The 25000-nt window shown below is 44.7% G+C and overlaps 2 protein-coding genes across 5 annotated transcripts in view; both read left to right on the forward strand.

Annotated features, from left to right (window-relative positions):
* LOC133535863 (kinesin-like protein KIF20A) overlaps nucleotides 1–5051 on the forward strand; it is a 34455-nt gene extending 29404 nt beyond the window's left edge. For all 3 annotated transcript variants that reach the window (XM_061875868.1, XM_061875867.1, XM_061875866.1), the window contains 5 exons: nucleotides 196–285; nucleotides 359–409; nucleotides 472–520; nucleotides 570–676; nucleotides 4826–5051. In XM_061875868.1, coding sequence (XP_061731852.1) covers nucleotides 196–285; nucleotides 359–409; nucleotides 472–520; nucleotides 570–676; nucleotides 4826–4909 — 381 coding nt within the window. In that variant the 3' untranslated portion in view covers nucleotides 4910–5051. The remainder of the gene's footprint in view (nucleotides 1–195; nucleotides 286–358; nucleotides 410–471; nucleotides 521–569; nucleotides 677–4825) is intronic.
* Nucleotides 5052–7855: 2804 nt separating this feature from the next.
* asah2 (N-acylsphingosine amidohydrolase 2) overlaps nucleotides 7856–25000 on the forward strand; it is a 28928-nt gene continuing 11783 nt past the window's right edge. The window contains exons 1-8 of one of the 2 annotated variants that reach the window (XM_061875878.1): nucleotides 7856–8016; nucleotides 8074–8177; nucleotides 13212–13355; nucleotides 18812–18988; nucleotides 21721–21848; nucleotides 21900–21977; nucleotides 24708–24828; nucleotides 24895–25000. The exon at nucleotides 24895–25000 is cut by the window's right edge and continues 20 nt beyond it. In XM_061875878.1, coding sequence (XP_061731862.1) covers nucleotides 7896–8016; nucleotides 8074–8177; nucleotides 13212–13355; nucleotides 18812–18988; nucleotides 21721–21848; nucleotides 21900–21977; nucleotides 24708–24828; nucleotides 24895–25000 — 979 coding nt within the window. In that variant the 5' untranslated portion in view covers nucleotides 7856–7895. The remainder of the gene's footprint in view (nucleotides 8017–8073; nucleotides 8178–13211; nucleotides 13356–18811; nucleotides 18989–21720; nucleotides 21849–21899; nucleotides 21978–24707; nucleotides 24829–24894) is intronic. The other variant, XM_061875877.1, reaches the window with a different exon arrangement.

Consider the following 25000-nt stretch of genomic DNA (forward strand, 5'->3'; position numbering starts at 1 on the left):
TGTGTGTCTGTGTGTCTGTGTCTGTGTCTGTGTGTCTGTGTGTCTGTGTGTCTGTGTGTCTGTGTGTGTCTGTGTGTGTCTGTGTGTGTCTGTGTCTGTGTCTGTGTCTGTGTGTCTGTGTCTGTGTGTCTGTGTGTGTGTGTGTGTCTGTGTGTGTGTGCGTGCGTGTCTGTCTGTGTGTGTGTGTGTGTGCAGGAAGTTGCCCCTTTCAGAAACAACTTGGCCGACATCAGGACATGGAAAGACAAAAGTGCAGCCAGGAAGAGGAAGGGCAGTGAGGTGGAGGTGTGTGTGTGTGTGTGTGTGTGTGTGTGTGTGTGTGTGTGTAACTCTTGTTGAAACAACTTTGTGTGTGTAGGGGTTGGCATCAAGCGACAACAAGCGTAATGGGCTGAGGATGATGACACAGGTGAGACGTGTGCTGTGATTGGTCCAAAGACTTGCTGCTGACCAGGTTGTTGTGTGCTGCAGCAAACACTGGACGTGATCTGCCAGTCGCCCTTCTCCTTGGAGTGCACAGGTGAGACTATGGGCCTTGATTGTCTTTGTACTCAATGCAACTTGAGCAGCACTCTTCTTGTCAGAGCAAACAGACAATGTCACCATGGCAACCAAGGCCAGGAGAGGACGCAAGAAGCTGTACCAGGATGCCATGCTGCTCATTTCTCCCAACATGGTCAGTTCTTCAAGCATTTCTTGTGGAATGTTGTCTATCACTCACATCAACTCATAGCTTTGCTTTCATGTATTCTAACTCCTCAATCAATGTTGGCAACAGTCAGCTAACAATGGACTCTGACTATAAAGTACTCTAAAAATATCCCAACACTTCATCAATATCTTATATACATGATGTAAGTACATATGTAGTATCTAGTAACATTCATAATAACATGTAATATATACGTGATGTAAGTATATATGTAGTATCTAGTAACATTCATAATAACATGTAATATATACATGATGTAAGTATATATGTCATGTAGTAACATTCATAATAACATGTAATATATACATGATGTAAGTATATATGTAGTATCAAGTAACATTCATAATAACATGTAATATATACATGATGTAAGTATATATGTCATGTAGTAACATTCATAATAACATGTAATATATACATGATGTAAGTATATATGTAGTATCAAGTAACATTCATAATAACATGTAATATATACATGATGTAAGTATATATGTCATGTAGTAACATTCATAATAACATGTCATATATACGTGATGTAAGTATATATGTAGTATCTAGTAACATTCATAATAACATGTAATATATACATGATGTAAGTATATATGTCATGTAGTAACATTCATAATAACATGTAATATATACATGATGTAAGTATATATGTAGTATCTAGTAACATTCATAATAACATGTAATATATACATGATGTAAGTATATATGTAGTATCTAGTAACATTCATAATAACATGTAATATATACATGATGTAAGTATATATGTCATGTAGTAACATTCATAATAACATGTAATATATACATGATGTAAGTATATATGTAGTATCAAGTAACATTCATAATAACATGTAATATATACATGATGTAAGTATATATGTCATGTAGTAACATTCATAATAACATGTAATATATACATGATGTAAGTATATATGTCATGTAGTAACATTCATAATAACATGTCATATATACATGATGTAAGTATATATGTCATGTAGTAACATTCATAATAACATGTAATATATACATGATGTAAGTATATATGTAGTATCTAGTAACATTCATAATAACATTTAATATATACATGATGTAAGTTTATATGTAGTATCTAGTAACATTCATAATAACATGTAATATATACATGATGTAAGTATGTATGTAGTATCTAGTAACATTCATAATAACATGTAATATATACATGATGTAAGTATATATGTCATGTAGTAACATTCATAATAACATGTAATATATACATGATGTAAGTATATATGTAGTATCTAGTAACATTCATAATAACATTTAATATATACATGATGTAAGTTTATATGTAGTATCTAGTAACATTCATAATAACATGTAATATATACATGATGTAAGTATGTATGTAGTATCTAGTAACATTCATAATAACATGTAATATATACATGATGTAAGTATATATGTCATGTAGTAACATTCATAATAACATGTAATATATACATGATGTAAGTATATATGTAGTATCTAGTAACATTCATAATAACATGTCATATATATACATGATGTAAGTATATATGTAGTATCTAGTAACATTCATAATAACATGTCATATATATACATGATGTAAGTATATATGTCATGTAGTAACATTCATAATAACTTCAATGTTTTGATCAGACGGTGATATATTCATTAAAAAAAACACATCGATGTTGACTTCCCCTTCAACAACAACAAGAATACTAATCATGGCAGACTTGATGAGAGACAAGAAACATTATAAATCAATCACTTACTGTACAATGTCTGCTCTGACTGGGCTACAGACTGGTGGGATGTTTCTATGTTCTCTTTTCCATCAACACTCAGTTATTATGCTCACAAAGACAATGAAACATCTTTTCGTGTCTTTCTGGTCATTTCCAAGTCGACCAACTTGTTGGATTATGTCCACATCCTTCTACTATCCAGATATGAGGCATTAATATGATGTACAATAAACTTTCATGTGCATTGAGGCCAGTCAATATAGCAACATAAGCTAGTTGGATCAGGGCGCCACTATAGCTAGTCTGTGGTAGCGCTTGCTACTATTCATGTCCATGGAGTATTGGTAGCACTTCTTTCTTGGCTTTATGCTGGAAGTAGAGGACCCCCACTGACTCAGTTGTTATTACTTGGCTTTATGCCGGAAGTAGAGGACCCCCACTGACTCAGTTGTTATTACTTGGCTTTATGCCGGAAGTAGAGGACCCCCACTGACTCAGTTGTTATTACTTGGCTTTATGCTGGAAGTAGAGGACCCCCACTGACTCAGTTGTTATTACTTGGCTTTATGCCGGAAGTAGAGGACCCCCACTGACTCAGTTGTTATTACTTGGCTTTATGCCGGAAGTAGAGGACCCCCACTGACTCAGTTGTTATTACTTGGCTTTATGCCGGAAGTAGAGGACCCCCACTGACTCAGTTGTTATTACTTGGCTTTATGCCGGAAGTAGAGGACCCCCACTGACTCAGTTGTTATTACTTGGCTTTATGCTGGAAGTAGAGGACCCCCACTGACTCAGTTGTTATTACTTGGCTTTATGCCGGAAGTAGAGGACCCCCACTGACTCAGTTGTTATTACTTGGCTTTATGCCGGAAGTAGAGGACCCCCACTCACTCAGTTGTTATTACTTGGCTTTATGCCGGAAGTAGAGGACCCCCACTGACTCAGTTGTTATTACTTGGCTTTATGCCGGAAGTAGAGGACCCCCACTCACTCAGTTGTTATTACTTGGCTTTATGCCGGAAGTAGAGGACCCCCACTGACTCAGTTGTTATTACTTGGCTTTATGCCGGAAGTAGAGGACCCCCACTGACTCAGTTGTTATTACTTGGCTTTATGCCGGAAGTAGAGGACCCCCACTGACTCAGTTGTTATTACTTGGCTTTATGCCGGAAGTAGAGGACCCCCACTGACTCAGTTGTTATTACTTGGCTTTATGCCGGAAGTAGAGGACCCCCACTGACTCAGTTGTTATTACTTGGCTTTATGCCGGAAGTAGAGGACCCCCACTGACTCAGTTGTTATTACTTGGCTTTATGCCGGAAGTAGAGGACCCCCACTGACTCAGTTGTTATTACTTGGCTTTATGCTGGAAGTAGAGGACCCCCACTGACTCAGTTGTTATTACTTGGCTTTATGCCGGAAGTAGAGGACCCCCACTGACTCAGTTGTTATTACTTGGCTTTATGCTGGAAGTAGAGGACCCCCACTGACTCAGTTGTTATTACTTGGCTTTATGCCGGAAGTAGAGGACCCCCACTGACTCAGTTGTTATTACTTGGCTTTATGCTGGAAGTAGAGGACCCCCACTGACTCAGTTGTTATTACTTGGCTTTATGCTGGAAGTAGAGGACCCCCACTGACTCAGTTGTTATTACTTGGCTTTATGCCGGAAGTAGAGGACCCCCACTGACTCAGTTGTTATTACTTGGCTTTATGCCGGAAGTAGAGGACCCCCACTGACTCAGTTGTTATTACTTGGCTTTATGCTTGAAGTAGAGGACCCCCACCGACTCAGTTGTTATTACTTGGCTTTATGCCGGAAGTAGAGGACCCCCACTGACTCAGTTGTTATTACTTGGCTTTATGCCGGAAGTAGAGGACCCCCACTGACTCAGTTGTTATTACTTGGCTTTATGCCGGAAGTAGAGGACCCCCACTGACTCAGTTGTTATTACTTGGCTTTATGCCGGAAGTAGAGGACCCCCACTGACTCAGTTGTTATTACTTGGCTTTATGCCGGAAGTAGAGGACCCCCACTGACTCAGTTGTTATTACTTGGCTTTATGCTGGAAGTAGAGGACCCCCACTGACTCAGTTGTTATTACTTGGCTTTATGCCGGAAGTAGAGGACCCCCACTGACTCAGTTGTTATTACTTGGCTTTATGCCGGAAGTAGAGGACCCCCACTGACTCAGTTGTTATTACTTGGCTTTATGCCGGAAGTAGAGGACCCCCACTGACTCAGTCGTAAGCAGACTTTTTTTCTAAGTGTACAAGTTAGAAAGCATCCAAACTTACAAGAGGATTTGTTCCAAAGTGCCGTTCCTCTTTAACGTGTGGAAGTGTTTGTGCTCAGACGTGTGGGGGGGCCGCTGAGGCCAAGGAGAGCGACCATGTCATCATCAAGCGGCAACTCCGCTCCAAGACCAGCAGGAAGTGACATCATCAGAGCTGCTGAGGTTTCATTCAAGATTTGAAATCTGTGCTTTTTATTTTGTCCTTTGTTATGTTTTTGTAGTTGAGGTTGGAAAGAACCCCAAACTTTTTCAGTGGGAGAAAATAAAAGTGATTAGTACTTCCTGCCAATGTTGCCTCATTCCAACACACACACTATTTCTTCTTTTCCTCTTTCCGTGTTTGCTGGACTTATAGTGGCACACACACACAAAGTACCAATGATAGTCACACACACACAAAGTACCAATGATAGTCACACACACACACATTAGATGTGTTAAAGTACCAATGATAGTCACACACACATTAGATGTGTTAAAGTACCAATGATAGTCACACACACACAAAGTACCAATGATAGTCACACACACACACATTAGATGTGTTAAAGTACCAATGATAGTCACACACACATTAGATGTGTTAAAGTACCAATGATAGTCACACACACACAAAGTACCAATGATAGTCACACACACACACATTAGATGTGTTAAAGTACCAATGATAGTCACACACACACACACATTAGATGTGTTAAAGTAGCAAAGATAGTCACACACACACACATTAGATGTGTTAAAGTACCAATGATAGTCACACACACACAAAGTACCAATGATAGTCACACACACACACAAAGTACCAATGATAGTCACACACACACACATTAGATGTGTTAAAGTAGCAAAGATAGTCACACACACACACATTAGATGTGTTAAAGTACCAATGATAGTCACACACACACAAAGTACCAATGATAGTCACACACACACACATTAGATGTGTTAAAGTACCAATGATAGTCACACACACACACACATTAGATGTGTTAAAGTACCAATGATAGTCACACACACACAAAGTACCAATGATAGTCACACACACACACATTAGATGTGTTAAAGTACCAATGATAGTCACACACACACACATTAGATGTGTTAAAGTACCAATGATAGTCACACACACACAAAGTACCAATGATAGTCACACACACACACATTAGATGTGTTAAAGTACCAATGATAGTCACACACACACACATTAGATGTGTTAAAGTACCAATGATAGTCACACACACACACACATTAGATGTGTTAAAGTAGCAATGATAGTCACACACACACACATTAGATGTGTTAAAGTACCAATGATAGTCACACACACACACACATTAGATGTGTTAAAGTAGCAATGATAGTCACACACACACACACATTAGATGTGTTAAAGTAGCAATGATAGTCACACACACACACATTAGATGTGTTAAAGTACCAATGATAGTCACACACACACACACATTAGATGTGTTAAAGTAGCAATGATAGTCACACACACACACACATTAGATGTGTTAAAGTACCAATGATAGTCACACACACACACACATTAGATGTGTTAAAGTAGCAATGATAGTCACACACACACACACATTAGATGTGTTAAAGTAGCAATGATAGTCACACACACACACATTAGATGTGTTAAAGTACCAATGATAGTCACACACACACACACATTAGATGTGTTAAAGTAGCAATGATAGTCACACACACACACACATTAGATGTGTTAAAGTAGCAATGATAGTCACACACACACACATTAGATGTGTTAAAGTACCAATGATAGTCACACACACACACACATTAGATGTGTTAAAGTAGCAATGATAGTCACACACACACACACATAGATGTGTTAAGTAGCAATGATAGTCACACACACACATTAGATGTGTTAAAGTACCAATGATAGTCACACACACACACACATTAGATGTGTTAAAGTAGCAATGATAGTCACACACACACACACATTAGATGTGTTAAAGTAGCAATGATAGTCACACACACACACATTAGATGTGTTAAAGTACCAATGATAGTCACACACACACACACATTAGATGTGTTAAAGTAGCAATGATAGTCACACACACACACACATTAGATGTGTTAAAGTAGCAATGATAGTCACACACACACACATTAGATGTGTTAAAGTACCAATGATAGTCACACACACACACACATTAGATGTGTTAAAGTAGCAATGATAGTCACACACACACACATTAGATGTGTTAAAGTACCAATGATAGTCACACACACACACACATTAGATGTGTTAAAGTACCAATGATAGTCACACACACACACATTGATGTGTTAAAGTAGCAAAGATAGTCACACACACACACATTAGATGTGTTAAAGTACCAATGATAGTCACACACACACACATTAGATGTGTTAAAGTACCAATGATAGTCACACACACACACATTAGATGTGTTAAAGTACCAATGATAGTCACACACACACACATTAGATGTGTTAAAGTACCAATGATAGTCACACACACACACATTAGATGTGTTAAAGTACCAATGATAGTCACACACACACACTAAGTGTGGTGAAATGTGTCCTCTGCATTTGACCCGACACCCTTGATCACCCCCTGGGAGGTGAGGGGAGCAGTGAGCAGCAGCGGTGGACACGCCTGGGAATCATTTATGGTGATTTAACCCCCAATTCCAAGCCTTGATGCTGAGTGCCAAGCAGGGAAATAATGGCTCCCATTTTTATAATCTTTGGTATGACTCGACTGGGGTTTGAACTGAGTAGGTGTGTGTGTGTGTGTATGTACAAAACAAGATAGGACACACTTCCTGATGACGGTCATGGGACCTTTGGTTTGCTGATAAGGACCACACACACACACACACACACACACACACACACACACACACACACACACATCTGTTCTTGGTGAGTTGGACTTCTTGTCGTCTTCTGCAAATGTTTCTTTTTTCTAACACATTGTATCGTGTGTGTGTGTGTGTGTGTGTGTGTGTGTGTGTGTGTGTGTGTGTGTGTGTGTGTGTGTGAGTGTGAGAAGCCAGACACACAACTTGTTAGACCAACTTGTTTTTTCCCAGTTTGCGTGACAAGATGGCCGACAGGAAGTGTTCGTTTTCCTCTTTGGAGGTGATGCTGATGGTGCTGTTCGTTGCCATGGCGACTGTCAGTGTGACACTGCTCACACTGATGGTGACAAGTGACAGGACGACCGGTAAGTTACCTTTCTCTCCTGACTTTTCAACTCCGCCAATCAATCACCTTCACTCAGGTTCTGACCCGACTCCGCCCCCAAGTCCTGAAACGCCACGCCCACCTTTTCTGATTGGAGTGGGTCGTGCTGACTGCACTGGACCCCCCGCTGACATCCCTCTGGTGGGTCTTCTCTGTGTGTGTGTGTGTGTGTGTGTGTGTGTGTGTTGCTGATGTGTGTGTGTGTGTGTGTGTAGATGGGCTATGCTAACCCTCAGCAGACAGTGTGTGTTGCTGATGTGTGTGTGTGTGTGTGTGTAGATGGGCTATGCTAACCCTCAGCAGACAGTGTGTGTTGCTGATGTGTGTGTGTGTGTGTGTAGATGGGCTATGCTAACCCTCAGCAGACAGTGTGTGTTGCTGATGTGTGTGTGTGTGTGTAGATGGGCTATGCTAACCCTCAGCAGACAGTGTGTGTTGCTGATGTGTGTGTGTGTGTGTGTGTAGATGGGCTATGCTAACCCTCAGCAGACAGTGTGTGTTGCTGATGTGTGTGTGTGTGTGTAGATGGGCTATGCTAACCCTCAGCAGACAGTGTGTGTTGCTGATGTGTGTGTGTGTGTGTGTGTGTGTGTGTGTAGATGGGCTATGCTAACCCTCAGCAGACAGTGTGTGTTGCTGATGTGTGTGTGTGTGTGTGTGTAGATGGGCTATGCTAACCCTCAGCAGACAGTGTGTGTTGCTGATGTGTGTGTGTGTGTGTGTGTAGATGGGCTATGCTAACCCTCAGCAGACAGTGTGTGTTGCTGATGTGTGTGTGTGTGTGTGTAGATGGGCTATGCTAACCCTCAGCAGACAGTGTGTGTTGCTGATGTGTGTGTGTGTGTGTAGATGGGCTATGCTAACCCTCAGCAGACAGTGTGTGTTGCTGATGTGTGTGTGTGTGTGTGTGTAGATGGGCTATGCTAACCCTCAGCAGACAGTGTGTGTTGCTGATGTGTGTGTGTGTGTGTGTGTGTAGATGGGCTATGCTAACCCTCAGCAGACAGTGTGTGTTGCTGATGTGTGTGTGTGTGTGTGTGTAGATGGGCTATGCTAACCCTCAGCAGACAGTGTGTGTTGCTGATGTGTGTGTGTGTGTGTGTGTGTGTGTGTGTGTGTGTGTGTGTGTGTGTGTGTGTGTGTGTGTGTGTGTGTGTGTGTAGATGGGCTATGCTAACCCTCAGCAGACAGTGTGTGTTGCTGATGTGTGTGTGTGTGTGTGTGTGTGTGTGTGTGTAGATGGGCTATGCTAACCCTCAGCAGACAGTGTGTGTTGCTGATGTGTGTGTGTGTGTGTGTGTGTGTGTGTAGATGGGCTATGCTAACCCTCAGCAGACAGTGTGTGTTGCTGATGTGTGTGTGTGTGTGTGTGTAGATGGGCTATGCTAACCCTCAGCAGACAGTGTGTGTTGCTGATGTGTGTGTGTGTGTGTGTGTGTGTGTGTGTAGATGGGCTATGCTAACCCTCAGCAGACAGTGTGTGTTGCTGATGTGTGTGTGTGTGTGTGTGTGTAGATGGGCTATGCTAACCCTCAGCAGACAGTGTGTGTTGCTGATGTGTGTGTGTGTGTGTGTGTAGATGGGCTATGCTAACCCTCAGCAGACAGTGTGTGTTGCTGATGTGTGTGTGTGTGTGTGTGTGTGTGTGTAGATGGGCTATGCTAACCCTCAGCAGACAGTGTGTGTTGCTGATGTGTGTGTGTGTGTGTGTGTGTGTGTGTGTGTGTGTGTAGATGGGCTATGCTAACCCTCAGCAGACAGTGTGTGTTGCTGATGTGTGTGTGTGTGTGTGTGTGTGTAGATGGGCTATGCTAACCCTCAGCAGACAGTGTGTGTTGCTGATGTGTGTGTGTGTGTGTGTGTGTAGATGGGCTATGCTAACCCTCAGCAGACAGTGTGTGTTGCTGATGTGTGTGTGTGTGTGTGTGTGTGTAGATGGGCTATGCTAACCCTCAGCAGACAGTGTGTGTTGCTGATGTGCGTGTGTGTGTGTGTGTGTGTAGATGGGCTATGCTAACCCTCAGCAGACAGTGTGTGTTGCTGATGTGTGTGTGTGTGTGTGTGTGTAGATGGGCTATGCTAACCCTCAGCAGACAGTGTGTGTTGCTGATGTGTGTGTGTGTGTGTGTGTGTGTGTGTGTGTGTGTAGATGGGCTATGCTAACCCTCAGCAGACAGTGTGTGTTGCTGATGTGTGTGTGTGTGTGTGTGTGTGTAGATGGGCTATGCTAACCCTCAGCAGACAGTGTGTGTTGCTGATGTGTGTGTGTGTGTGTGTGTGTGTAGATGGGCTATGCTAACCCTCAGCAGACAGTGTGTGTTGCTGATGTGTGTGTGTGTGTGTGTGTAGATGGGCTATGCTAACCCTCAGCAGACAGTGTGTGTTGCTGATGTGTGTGTGTGTGTGTGTGTGTGTGTGTGTAGATGGGCTATGCTAACCCTCAGCAGACAGTGTGTGTTGCTGATGTGTGTGTGTGTGTGTGTGTAGATGGGCTATGCTAACCCTCAGCAGACAGTGTGTGTTGCTGATGTGTGTGTGTGTGTGTGTGTGTGTGTGTGTGTGTGTGTGTGTGTGTGTGTGTGTGTGTGTGTGTGTGTGTGTAGATGGGCTATGCTAACCCTCAGCAGACAGTGTGTGTTGCTGATGTGTGTGTGTGTGTGTGTGTGTGTGTGTGTGTAGATGGGCTATGCTAACCCTCAGCAGACAGTGTGTGTTGCTGATGTGTGTGTGTGTGTGTGTAGATGGGCTATGCTAACCCTCAGCAGACAGTGTGTGTTGCTGATGTGTGTGTGTGTGTGTGTGTAGATGGGCTATGCTAACCCTCAGCAGACAGTGTGTGTTGCTGATGTGTGTGTGTGTGTGTGTGTGTGTGTGTAGATGGGCTATGCTAACCCTCAGCAGACAGTGTGTGTTGCTGATGTGTGTGTGTGTGTGTGTGTGTAGATGGGCTATGCTAACCCTCAGCAGACAGTGTGTGTTGCTGATGTGTGTGTGTGTGTGTGTGTGTGTGTGTAGATGGGCTATGCTAACCCTCAGCAGACAGTGTGTGTTGCTGATGTGTGTGTGTGTGTGTGTGTGTAGATGGGCTATGCTAACCCTCAGCAGACAGTGTGTGTTGCTGATGTGTGTGTGTGTGTGTGTGTAGATGGGCTATGCTAACCCTCAGCAGACAGTGTGTGTTGCTGATGTGTGTGTGTGTGTGTGTGTGTGTGTGTAGATGGGCTATGCTAACCCTCAGCAGACAGTGTGTGTTGCTGATGTGTGTGTGTGTGTGTGTGTGTGTGTGTGTGTGTGTGTGTGTGTAGATGGGCTATGCTAACCCTCAGCAGACAGTGTGTGTTGCTGATGTGTGTGTGTGTGTGTGTGTGTGTAGATGGGCTATGCTAACCCTCAGCAGACAGTGTGTGTTGCTGATGTGTGTGTGTGTGTGTGTGTGTAGATGGGCTATGCTAACCCTCAGCAGACAGTGTGTGTTGCTGATGTGTGTGTGTGTGTGTGTGTGTGTAGATGGGCTATGCTAACCCTCAGCAGACAGTGTGTGTTGCTGATGTGCGTGTGTGTGTGTGTGTGTGTAGATGGGCTATGCTAACCCTCAGCAGACAGTGTGTGTTGCTGATGTGTGTGTGTGTGTGTGTGTGTAGATGGGCTATGCTAACCCTCAGCAGACAGTGTGTGTTGCTGATGTGTGTGTGTGTGTGTGTGTGTGTGTGTAGATGGGCTATGCTAACCCTCAGCAGACAGTGTGTGTTGCTGATGTGTGTGTGTGTGTGTGTGTGTGTAGATGGGCTATGCTAACCCTCAGCAGACAGTGTGTGTTGCTGATGTGTGTGTGTGTGTGTGTGTGTGTAGATGGGCTATGCTAACCCTCAGCAGACAGTGTGTGTTGCTGATGTGTGTGTGTGTGTGTGTGTAGATGGGCTATGCTAACCCTCAGCAGACAGTGTGTGTTGCTGATGTGTGTGTGTGTGTGTGTGTGTGTAGATGGGCTATGCTAACCCTCAGCAGACAGTGTGTGTTGCTGATGTGTGTGTGTGTGTGTGTGTGTGTAGATGGGCTATGCTAACCCTCAGCAGACAGTGTGTGTTGCTGATGTGTGTGTGTGTGTGTGTGTGTAGATGGGCTATGCTAACCCTCAGCAGACAGTGTGTGTTGCTGATGTGTGTGTGTGTGTGTGTGTGTAGATGGGCTATGCTAACCCTCAGCAGACAGTGTGTGTTGCTGATGTGTGTGTGTGTGTGTGTGTGTAGATGGGCTATGCTAACCCTCAGCAGACAGTGTGTGTTGCTGATGTGTGTGTGTGTGTGTGTAGATGGGCTATGCTAACCCTCAGCAGACAGTGTGTGTTGCTGATGTGTGTGTGTGTGTGTGTGTAGATGGGCTATGCTAACCCTCAGCAGACAGTGTGTGTTGCTGATGTGTGTGTGTGTGTGTGTGTAGATGGGCTATGCTAACCCTCAGCAGACAGTGTGTGTTGCTGATGTGTGTGTGTGTGTGTGTGTGTAGATGGGCTATGCTAACCCTCAGCAGACAGTGTGTGTTGCTGATGTGTGTGTGTGTGTGTGTGTGTGTGTAGATGGGCTATGCTAACCCTCAGCAGACAGTGTGTGTTGCTGATGTGTGTGTGTGTGTGTGTGTAGATGGGCTATGCTAACCCTCAGCAGACAGTGTGTGTTGCTGATGTGTGTGTGTGTGTGTGTGTGTGTGTAGATGGGCTATGCTAACCCTCAGCAGACAGTGTGTGTTGCTGATGTGTGTGTGTGTGTGTGTGTGTAGATGGGCTATGCTAACCCTCAGCAGACAGTGTGTGTTGCTGATGTGTGTGTGTGTGTGTGTGTGTGTGTAGATGGGCTATGCTAACCCTCAGCAGACAGTGTGTGTTGCTGATGTGTGTGTGTGTGTGTGTGTAGATGGGCTATGCTAACCCTCAGCAGACAGTGTGTGTTGCTGATGTGTGTGTGTGTGTGTGTGTGTGTGTAGATGGGCTATGCTAACCCTCAGCAGACAGTGTGTGTTGCTGATGTGTGTGTGTGTGTGTGTGTAGATGGGCTATGCTAACCCTCAGCAGACAGTGTGTGTTGCTGATGTGTGTGTGTGTGTGTGTGTGTGTGTAGATGGGCTATGCTAACCCTCAGCAGACAGTGTGTGTTGCTGATGTGTGTGTGTGTGTGTGTGTAGATGGGCTATGCTAACCCTCAGCAGACAGCTGCAGGAATTCACACTCGCTTGTTCAGCCGAGCCTTCATCGTTGATGACGGCCAGCACAGAGTGGTCTTCGTCACCGTGGACGTGGGAATGATCTCCCAGAGGCTGCGACTGGAGGTACACACACACACACACACACACACACACACACACACACACACACACTGTCACACCCTTCCTCGGGTGAAGGTAATGTAACCTTTGCAAACTGGACTTTAAATCAAGGATGACAAGGCTCGCAGTTGACAACAGTTTACAAACATTTAGTTAAAGTCCCAAAAAGTGTCAATGTTGAGCTTCTTAACTAATGTGCATGTTTTGTGAGGAAGTCAAAGGTCAAACAGTGACAGTGCAAGGTCAACTGTCTCACACACACACACACACACACACACACACACACACACACACACACACACACACACACACACTCACACACACACACACACAGTGTACAATTTTTACTGAAGCATGCAGTAGATGTTTACTAATACACACAAAGTAAGGACATACATAGTTTACTACTGTGTGTAATACTATGTGTACTACCATGTGCACTATGTAGCGTGTACTACCATGTGCACTGTGTAGTGTGTACTATGTAGTGTGTACTACCACGTGCACTATGTAGTGTGTACTACCATGTGCACTATGTAGTGTGTACTATGTAGTGTGTACTACCACGTGCACTATGTAGTGTGTACTATGTAGTGTGTACTACCATGTGCACTATGTAGTGTGTACTATGTAGTGTGTACTACCACGTGCACTATGTAGTGTGTACTATGTAGTGTGTACTACCACGTGCACTATGTAGTGTGTACTATGTAGTGTGTACTACCATGTGCACTATGTAGTGTGTACTATGTAGTGTGTACTACCACGTGCACTATGTAGTGTGTACTATGTAGTGTGTACTACCATGTGCACTATGTAGTGTGTACTATGTAGTGTGTACTACCACGTGCACTATGTAGTGTGTACTATGTAGTGTGTACTACCACGTGCACTATGTAGTGTGTACTATGTAGTGTGTACTACCATGTGCACTATGTAGTGTGTACTACCATGTGCACTATGTAGTGTGTACTATGTAGTGTGTACTACCACGTGCACTATGTAGTGTGTACTATGTAGTGTGTACTACCATGTGCACTATGTAGTGTGTACTATGTAGTGTGTACTACCATGTGCACTATGTAGTGTGTACTATGTAGTGTGTACTACCATGTGCACTATGTAGTGTGTACTATGTAGTGTGTACTACCATGTGCACTATGTAGTGTGTGCTACCACGTGCACTATGTAGTGTGTACTATGTAGTGTGTACTACCATGTGCACTATGTAGCGTGTACTATGTAGTGTGTACTACCATGTGCACTATGTAGTGTGTACTACCACGTGCACTATGTAGCGTGTACTACCACGTGCACTATGTAGTGTGTACTACCACGTGCACTATGTAGTGTGTACTACCATGTGCACTATGTAGTGTGTACTATGTAGTGTGTACTACCATGTGCACTATGTAGTGTGTACTACCACGTGCACTATGTAGCGTGTACTACCACGTGCACTATGTAGTGTGTACTACCATGTGCACTATGTAGTGTGTACTATGTAGTGTGTACTACCATGTGCACTATGTAGTGTGTACTACCACGTGCACTATGTAGTGTGTACTACCAGGTGCACTATGTAGCGTGTACTACCACGTGCACTATGTAGTGTGTACTACCATGTGCACTATGTAGCGTGTACTACCATGTGCACTATGTAGTGTGTACTACCACGTGCACTATGTAGTGTGTACTACCATGTGCACTATGTAGTGTGTACTACCATGTGCACTATGTAGTGTGTACTATGTAGTGTGTACTACCATGTGCACTATGTAGTGTGTACTATGTAGTGTGTACTACCATGTGCACTATGTAGTGTGTACTACCACGTGCACTATGTAGTGTGTACTATGTAGTGTGTACTACCATGTGCACTATGTAGTGTGTACTACCATGTGCACTATGTAGTGTGTACTACCATGTGCACTATGTAGTGTGTACTACCATGTGCACTATGTAGTGTGTACTACCACGTGCACTATGTAGTGTGTACTACCATGTGCACTATGTAGTGTGTACTATGTAGTGTGTACTACCATGTGCACTATGTAGTGTGTACTACCACGTGCACTATGTAGCGTGTACTACCACGTGCACTATGTAGTGTGTACTAGTGTACTACCACGTGCACTATGTAGCGTGTACTACCACGTGCACTATGTAGTGTGTACTACCATGTGCACTATGTAGTGTGTACTACCATGTGCACTATGTAGTGTGTACTACCACGTGCACTATGTAGTGTGTACTACCATGTGCACTATGTAGTGTGTACTACCATGTGCACTATGTAGCGTGTACTACCATGTGCACTATGTAGTGTGTACTACCACGTGCACTATGTAGTGTGTACTACCATGTGCACTATGTAGTGTGTACTATGTAGTGTGTACTACCATGTGCACTATGTAGTGTGTACTACCACGTGCACTATGTAGCGTGTACTACCATGTGCACTATGTAGCGTGTACTACCACGTGCACTATGTAGCGTGTACTACCACGTGCACTATGTAGCGTGTACTACCATGTGCACTATGTAGTGTGTACTACCACGTGCACTATGTAGTGTGTACTACCACGTGCACTATGTAGTGTGTACTATGTAGTGTGTACTACCATGTGCACTATGTAGTGTGTACTACCATGTGCACTATGTAGTGTGTACTACCATGTGCACTATGTAGTGTGTACTACCATGTGCACTATGTAGTGTGTACTACCACGTGCACTATGTAGTGTGTACTACCATGTGCACTATGTAGTGTGTACTATGTAGTGTGTACTACCATGTGCACTATGTAGTGTGTACTACCACGTGCACTATGTAGCGTGTACTACCACGTGCACTATGTAGTGTGTACTACCACGTGCACTATGTAGCGTGTACTACCACGTGCACTATGTAGTGTGTACTACCACGTGCACTATGTAGTGTGTACTACCACGTGCACTATGTAGCGTGTACTACCACGTGCACTATGTAGTGTGTACTACCATGTGCACTATGTAGTGTGTACTACCATGTGCACTATGTAGTGTGTACTATGTAGTGTGTACTACCATGTGCACTATGTAGTGTGTACTACCACGTGCACTATGTAGCGTGTACTACCACGTGCACTATGTAGTGTGTACTACCACGTGCACTATGTAGCGTGTACTACCACGTGCACTATGTAGTGTGTACTACCATGTGCACTATGTAGTGTGTACTACCACGTGCACTATGTAGTGTGTACTACCATGTGCACTATGTAGTGTGTACTACCATGTGCACTATGTAGTGTGTACTACCATGTGCACTATGTAGTGTGTACTACCATGTGCACTATGTAGCGTGTACTACCATGTGCACTATGTAGTGTGTACTACCACGTGCACTATGTAGTGTGTACTACCATGTGCACTATGTAGTGTGTACTATGTAGTGTGTACTACCATGTGCACTATGTAGTGTGTACTACCACGTGCACTATGTAGCGTGTACTACCATGTGCACTATGTAGCGTGTACTACCACGTGCACTATGTAGCGTGTACTACCACGTGCACTATGTAGCGTGTACTACCATGTGCACTATGTAGTGTGTACTACCACGTGCACTATGTAGCGTGTACTACCACGTGCACTATGTAGTGTGTACTACCACGTGCACTATGTAGTGTGTACTACCACGTGCACTATGTAGTGTGTACTACCACGTGCACTATGTAGTGTGTACTACCAGGTGCACTATGTAGTGTGTACTACCAGGTGCACTATGTAGTGTGTACTACCATGTGCACTATGTAGTGTGTACTACCACATGGATACATTACCACCATGTGCATGCTGCAGAGTGCAAATTAGCACGCATTTTGCAGTGAGTTTACTGCAAAGTGTGCACTACATAGTACGCACTATGAGGTGTGTTTACTATTACTATATAGTGCTTGCTATATAGTACACACTATATAGTACGCACTATGTAGTACACACTATGTAGTACACACTATATAGTACGCACTATATAGTACGCACTATGTAGTACACACTACATAGTACGCACTATGTAGTACACACTATGTAGTACACACTATGTAGTACACACTATGTGGTACACACTATGTAGTACACACTATGTAGTACACACTATGTAGTACACACTATGTAGTACGCACTATGTAGTACACACTATGTAGTACGCACTATGTAGTACACACTATGTAGTACACACTATGTAGTACGCACTATGTGGTACACACTATGTAGTACACACTATGTAGTACGCACTATGTAGTACGCACTATGTAGTACACACTATGTAGTACGCACTATGTGGTACACACTATGTAGTACACACTATGTAGTACACACTATGTGGTACACACTATGTGGTACACACTATGTAGTACACACTATGTAGTACGCACTATGTAGTACACACTATGTAGTACGCACTATGTAGTACACACTATGTAGTACACACTATGTAGTACACACTATGTGGTACACACTATGTAGTACACACTATGTAGTACACACTATGTAGTACGCACTATGTAGTACACACTATGTAGTACACACTATGTGGTACACACTATGTAGTACACACTATGTAGTACGCACTATGTAGTACGCACTATGTAGTACACACTATGTAGTACGCACTATGTAGTACACACTATGTAGTACACACTATGTGGTACACACTATGTAGTACACACTATGTAGTACGCACTATGTAGTACGCACTATGTAGTACACACTATGTAGTACGCACTATGTAGTACACACTATCACCAAATGCATTTTCGGAAACGCAACTTGTGTGTGTGTGTGTGTGTGTGTGTGTGTGTGTGTGTGATTGATTGACACTTGTATTATTAGATTGCACAGTACAGTACATATTATGTACAATTGACCACTAAATGGTAACACCTCAATAATGATTAACCTGTGTGATGACTGTATTATGTTGATAGTATATATTTGTATGAATTGATGAAGGTGGACCCCGACTTAAAGAAGTTGTAAAACTTATTGAGGTGTTACCATTTAGTGGTCAATTGTACATAATATGTACTGTACTGTGCAATCTACTAATACAAGTATCAATCAATCAGTCAATCAATCAATTATTTCAACTTCTTTAAGTCGGGGTTCACCTTCATCAATTCGTGTGTGTGTGTGTGTGTGTGTGTGTGTGTGTGTGTGTGTGTGTGTGTGTGTGTGTGTGTGTGTGTGTGTGTGTGTGTGTGTGTGTGCGTGCGTGCGTGCGTGCGTGCGTGGCGTGCGTGCGTGCGTGCGTGCGTGCGTGCGTTGCGTGCGTGCGTGCGTGCGTGCGTGCGTGCGTGCGTGCGTGCGTGCGTGCGTGCGTGCGTGCGTGCGTGCGTGCGTGCGTGCGTGCGTGCGTGCGTGCGTGCGTGCGTGCGTGCGTGCGTGCGTGCGTGCGTGTGTGTCCATGAGCAGGTGCTGAGGGCCCTGCAGGTGCAGTATGGTTCTGTGTACAAGCAGGACAATGTGGTGCTGAGTGGGACACACACTCACTGTGCACCTGCAGGATACTTCCAGTACACTCTCTTCATGCTCAGCAGCAAAGGTTACATCAAGTCTTCCATCCAACCTCTGGTGGACGGCATTGTCAAGGTGAAACTCACTCACTCACTCACTCACTCACTCACTCACTCACTCACTCACTCACTCACTCACTCACTCACTCATCTCTTTAGTCATTCTTTCATTGGCTTATTCACAAGCTCTTTCTAAACAACTTGTCATTCATTCATCATTTATTTGTTCATTTATTGATCATTTTACATGCATGGCATTCATTCATTCATTTATTCATTGACAGGCACTCCCATGTTGTGTGTGAGTTCCAGAGTATAGCCCTAGCCCATGTTTGACAGACACTCCATGTTGTGTTCCAGAGTATAGCCCTAGCCCATGTTTGACAGACACTCTCATGTTGTGTTCCAGAGTATAGCCCTAGCCCATGTTTGACAGACACTCCCATGTTGTGTTCCAGAGTATAGCCCTAGCCCATGTTTGACAGACACTCCCATGTTGTGTTCCAGAGTATAGCCCTAGCCCATGTTTGACAGACACTCCCATGTTGTGTTCCAGAGTATAGCCCTAGCCCATGTTTGACAGACACTCTCATGTTGTGTTCCAGAGTATAGCCCTAGCCCATGTTTGACAGACACTCTCATGTTGTGTTCCAGAGTATAGCCTAGCCCATGTTTGACAGACACTCTCATGTTGTGTTCCAGAGTATAGCCCTAGCCCATGTTTGACAGACACTCTCATGTTGTGTTCCAGAGTATAGCCCTAGCCCATGTTTGACAGACACTCTCATGTTGTGTTCCAGAGTATAGCCCTAGCCCATGTTTGACAGACACTCTCATGTTGTGTTCCAGAGTATAGCCCTAGCCCATGTTTGACAGACACTCCCATGTTGTGTTCCAGAGTATAGCCCTAGCCCATGTTTGACAGACACTCCCATGTTGTGTTCCAGAGTATAGCCCTAGCCCATGTTTGACAGACACTCTCATGTTGTGTTCCAGAGTATAGCCCTAGCCCATGTTTGACAGACACTCTCATGTTGTGTTCCAGAGTATAGCCCTAGCCCATGTTTGACAGACACTCTCATGTTGTGTTCCAGAGTATAGCCCTAGCCCATGTTTGACAGACACTCTCATGTTGTGTTCCAGAGTATAGCCCTAGCCCATGTTTGACAGACACTCTCATGTTGTGTTCCAGAGTATAGCCCTAGCCCATGTTTGACAGACACTCCCATGTTGTGTTCCAGAGTATAGCCCTAGCCCATGTTTGACAGACACTCCCATGTTGTGTTCCAGAGTATAGCCCTAGCCCATGTTTGACAGACACTCTCATGTTGTGTTCCAGAGTATAGCCCTAGCCCATGTTTGACAGACACTCTCATGTTGTGTTCCAGAGTATAGCCCTAGCCCATGTTTGACAGACACTCTCATGTTGTGTTCCAGAGTATAGCCCTAGCCCATGTTTGACAGACACTCTCATGTTGTGTTCCAGAGTATAGCCCTAGCCCATGTTTGACAGACACTCTCATGTTGTGTTCCAGAGTATAGCCCTAGCCCATGTTTGACAGACACTCTCACGTTGTGTTCCAGAGTATAGCCCTAGCCCATGTTTGACAGACACTCTCATGTTGTGTTCCAGAGTATAGCCCTAGCCCATGTTTGACAGACACTCCCATGTTGTGTTCCAGAGTATAGCCCTAGCCCATGTTTGACAGACACTCCCATGTTGTGTTCCAGAGTATAGCCCTAGCCCATGTTTGACAGACACTCCCATGTTGTGTTCCAGAGTATAGCCCTAGCCCATGTTTGACAGACACTCTCATGTTGTGTTCCAGAGTATAGCCCTAGCCCATGTTTGACAGACACTCTCATGTTGTGTTCCAGAGTATAGCCCTAGCCCATGTTTGACAGACACTCCCATGTTGTGTTCCAGAGTATAGCCCTAGCCCATGTTTGACAGACACTCTCATGTTGTGTTCCAGAGTATAGCCCTAGCCCATGTTTGACAGACACTCCCATGTTGTGTTCCAGAGTATAGCCCTAGCCCATGTTTGACAGACACTCCCATGTTGTGTTCCAGAGTATAGCCCTAGCCCATGTTTGACAGACACTCCCATGTTGTGTTCCAGAGTATAGCCCTAGCCCATGTTTGACAGACACTCTCATGTTGTGTTCCAGAGTATAGCCCTAGCCCATGTTTGACAGACACTCCCATGTTGTGTTCCAGAGTATAGCCCTAGCCCATGTTTGACAGACACTCCATGTTGTGTTCCAGAGTATAGCCCTAGCCCATGTTTGACAGACACTCTCATGTTGTGTTCCAGAGTATAGCCCTAGCCCATGTTTGACAGACACTCCCATGTTGTGTTCCAGAGTATAGCCCTAGCCCATGTTTGACAGACACTCCCATGTTGTGTTCCAGAGTATAGCCCTAGCCCATGTTTGACAGACACTCTCATGTTGTGTTCCAGAGTATAGCCCTAGCCCATGTTTGACAGACACTCCCATGTTGTGTTCCAGAGTATAGCCCTAGCCCATGTTTGACAGACACTCCCATGTTGTGTTCCAGAGTATAGCCCTAGCCCATGTTTGACAGACACTCTCATGTTGTGTTCCAGAGTATAGCCCTAGCCCATGTTTGACAGACACTCTCATGTTGTGTTCCAGAGTATAGCCCTAGCCCATGTTTGACAGACACTCTCATGTTGTGTTCCAGAGTATAGCCCTAGCCCATGTTTGACAGACACTCTCATGTTGTGTTCCAGAGTATAGCCCTAGCCCATGTTTGACAGACACTCCCATGTTGTGTTCCAGAGTATAGCCCTAGCCCATGGCAGCCTGGGTGCAGGGCGTGTGTACAGGAAGAGAGGGGGCGTGTCCAGCAGCAGCGTGAACAGAAGTCCTCACTCCTACCTCAACAACCCGCTGGACGAGCGACTCAGGTGAGTACAGGAAGTCAGGTGATGGCAGTGATGTCAGCCATGTGCTTTCAGGTATGGCGACAACATCGACAAGCAGATGGTGCTCCTCAAGTTCACCAACTTGGACGGAGAGGACATAGGCATGCTCAGGTAAGGAGCTACGTCACCTATGTCACCTATGTCACCTATGTCACCTTCATCACCAACGTCACCTACATCACCTATGTCACCTATGTCACCTTCATCACCTACGTCACCTATGTCACCTTCATCACCAACGTCACCTACATCACCTATGTCACCTACGTCACCTATGTCACCTTCATCACCAACGTCACCTACATCACCTACGTCACTTATGTCACCTACGTCACCTTCGTCACCTACGTCACCTATGTCACCTACGTCACCTATGTCACCTTCATCACCAACGTCACCTACATCACCTACGTCACTTATGTCACCTACGTCACCTTCGTCACCTTCATCACCAACGTCACCTACATCACCTACATCACCTATGTCACCTATGTCACCTTCATCACCTATGTCACCTACGTCACCTACATCACCTATGTCACCTATGTCACCTACGTCACCTTCATCACCTATGTCACCTACGTCACCTTCATCACCTATGTCACCTACGTCACCTTCATCACCTACGTCGCCTATGTCACCTACGTCACCTTCATCACCTATGTCACCTACGTCACCTTCATCACCTATGTCACCTACGTCACCTTCATCACCTACGTCGCCTTCATCACCTACGTCACCTACGTCACCTATATCACCTTCATCACCTACGTCACCTATGTCACCTACGTCACCTATATCACCTTCATCACCAACGTCACCTACGTCACCTATATCACCTTCATCACCTACGTCACCTATGTCACCTACGTCACCTATATCACCTTCATCACCAACGTCACCTACATCACCTATGTCACCTATGTCACCTTCATCACCTATGTCACCTTTTTCACCTACGTCACCTTCATCACCTATGTCACCTATGTCACCTACGTCACCTTCATCACCTATGTCACCTACGTCACCTTCATCACCTACGTCGCCTTCATCACTTACGTCACTTATGTCACCTACGTCACCTTCATCACCTACGTCACCTATGTCACCTACGTCACCTATATCACCTTCATCACCAACGTCACCTACATCACCTATGTCACCTATGTCACCTTCATCACCTATGTCACCTTTGTCACCTACGTCACCTTCATCACCTATGTCACCTATGTCACCTACGTCACCTACGTCACCTTCATCACCTATGTCACCTACGTCACCTTCATCACCTACGTCGCCTTCATCACTTACGTCACTTATGTCACCTACGTCACCTTCATCACCTACGTCACCTATGTCACCTACGTCACCTATATCACCTTCATCACCAACGTCACCTACATCACCTATGTCACCTATGTCACCTTCATCACCTATGTCACCTTTGTCACCTACGTCACCTTCATCACCTATGTCACCTATGTCACCTACGTCACCTACGTCACCTTCATCACCTATGTCACCTACGTCACCTTCATCACCTACGTCGCCTTCATCACTTACGTCACTTATGTCACCTACGTCACCTACGTCACCTATGTCACCTACGTCACCTATATCACCTTCATCACCAACGTCACCTATGTCACCTATGTCACCTCATCACCTATGTCACCTTTGTCACCTACGTCACCTTCATCACCTATGTCACCTACGTCACCTACGTCACCTTCATCACCTATGTCACCTACGTCACCTTCATCACCTACGTCACCTTCATCACCTACGTCACCAGCGTCACCTACATCACCTACATCACCTATGTCACCTATGTCACCTATGTCACCTTCATCACCTATGTCACCTACGTCACCTTCATCACCTATGTCACCTTTGTCACCTACGTCACCTTCATCACCTATGTCACCTACGTCACCTACGTCACCTACGTCACCTTCATCACCTATGTCGCCTACGTCACCTTCATCACCTACGTCACCTTCATCACCTATGTCACCTACGTCACCTTCATCACCTACGTCACCAACGTTACCTACATCACCTACATCACCTATGTCACCTATGTCACCTATGTCACCTTCATCACCTATGTCACCTACGTCACCTTCATCACCTATGTCACCTACGTCACCTTCATCACCTATGTCACCTACGTCACCTTCATCACCTACGTCGCCTTCATCACCTACGTCACTTATGTCACCTACGTCACCTTCATCACCTACGTCACCTATGTCACCTACGTCACCTATATCACCTTCATCACCAACGTCACCTACATCACCTATGTCACCTATGTCACCTTCATCACCTATGTCACCTACGTCACCTTCATCACCTATGTCACCTATGTCACCTACGTCACCTTCATCACCTATGTCACCTACGTCACCTTCATCACCTACGTCACCTATGTCACCTACGTCACCTTCATCACCTACGTCACCTACATCACCTACGTCACCTATATCACCTTCATCACCAACGTCACCTACATCACCTATGTCACCTATGTCACCTTCATCACCTATGTCACCTATGTCACCTACGTCACCTTCATCACCTACGTCACCTACGTCACCTACGTCACCTTCATCACCTATGTCACCTATGTCACCTACGTCACCTTCATCACCTACGTCACCTATGTCACCTACGTCACCTTCATCACCTACGTCACCTACATCACCTATGTCACCTACGTCACCTTCATCACCTATGTCACCTACGTCACCTTCATCACCTATGTCACCTACGTCACCTTCATCACCTTCATCACCTACATCACCTGTGTCACCTGTGTCCTGCTCCACCCTGCAGTTGGTTTGCAGTGCATGCAGTCAGCATGAAGACCTCCAACCGCCTGTTGAGCAGTGACAACCTGGGCTATGCTGCCTACCTCATGGAGCAGGACAAGAACCGTGGGGCGCTACCTGGACAGGTGATGTCATGATGACACACCTGCTGCTTCACACCTGCTCAATGTGTGTGTGTGTGTGTGTCTCAGGGAGTGTTTGTAGCTGCTTTCTCCTCCAGTAACCTTGGTGACGTGAGTCCCAACACAGGTGGTCCTCACTGCATCAACACAGCAGCTCCATGTGACTACCTCAACA

The sequence above is a fragment of the Nerophis ophidion genome, linkage group LG17 (assembly GCF_033978795.1).
Source record: "Nerophis ophidion isolate RoL-2023_Sa linkage group LG17, RoL_Noph_v1.0, whole genome shotgun sequence".
Taxonomy (NCBI): Eukaryota; Metazoa; Chordata; class Actinopteri; order Syngnathiformes; family Syngnathidae; genus Nerophis; species Nerophis ophidion.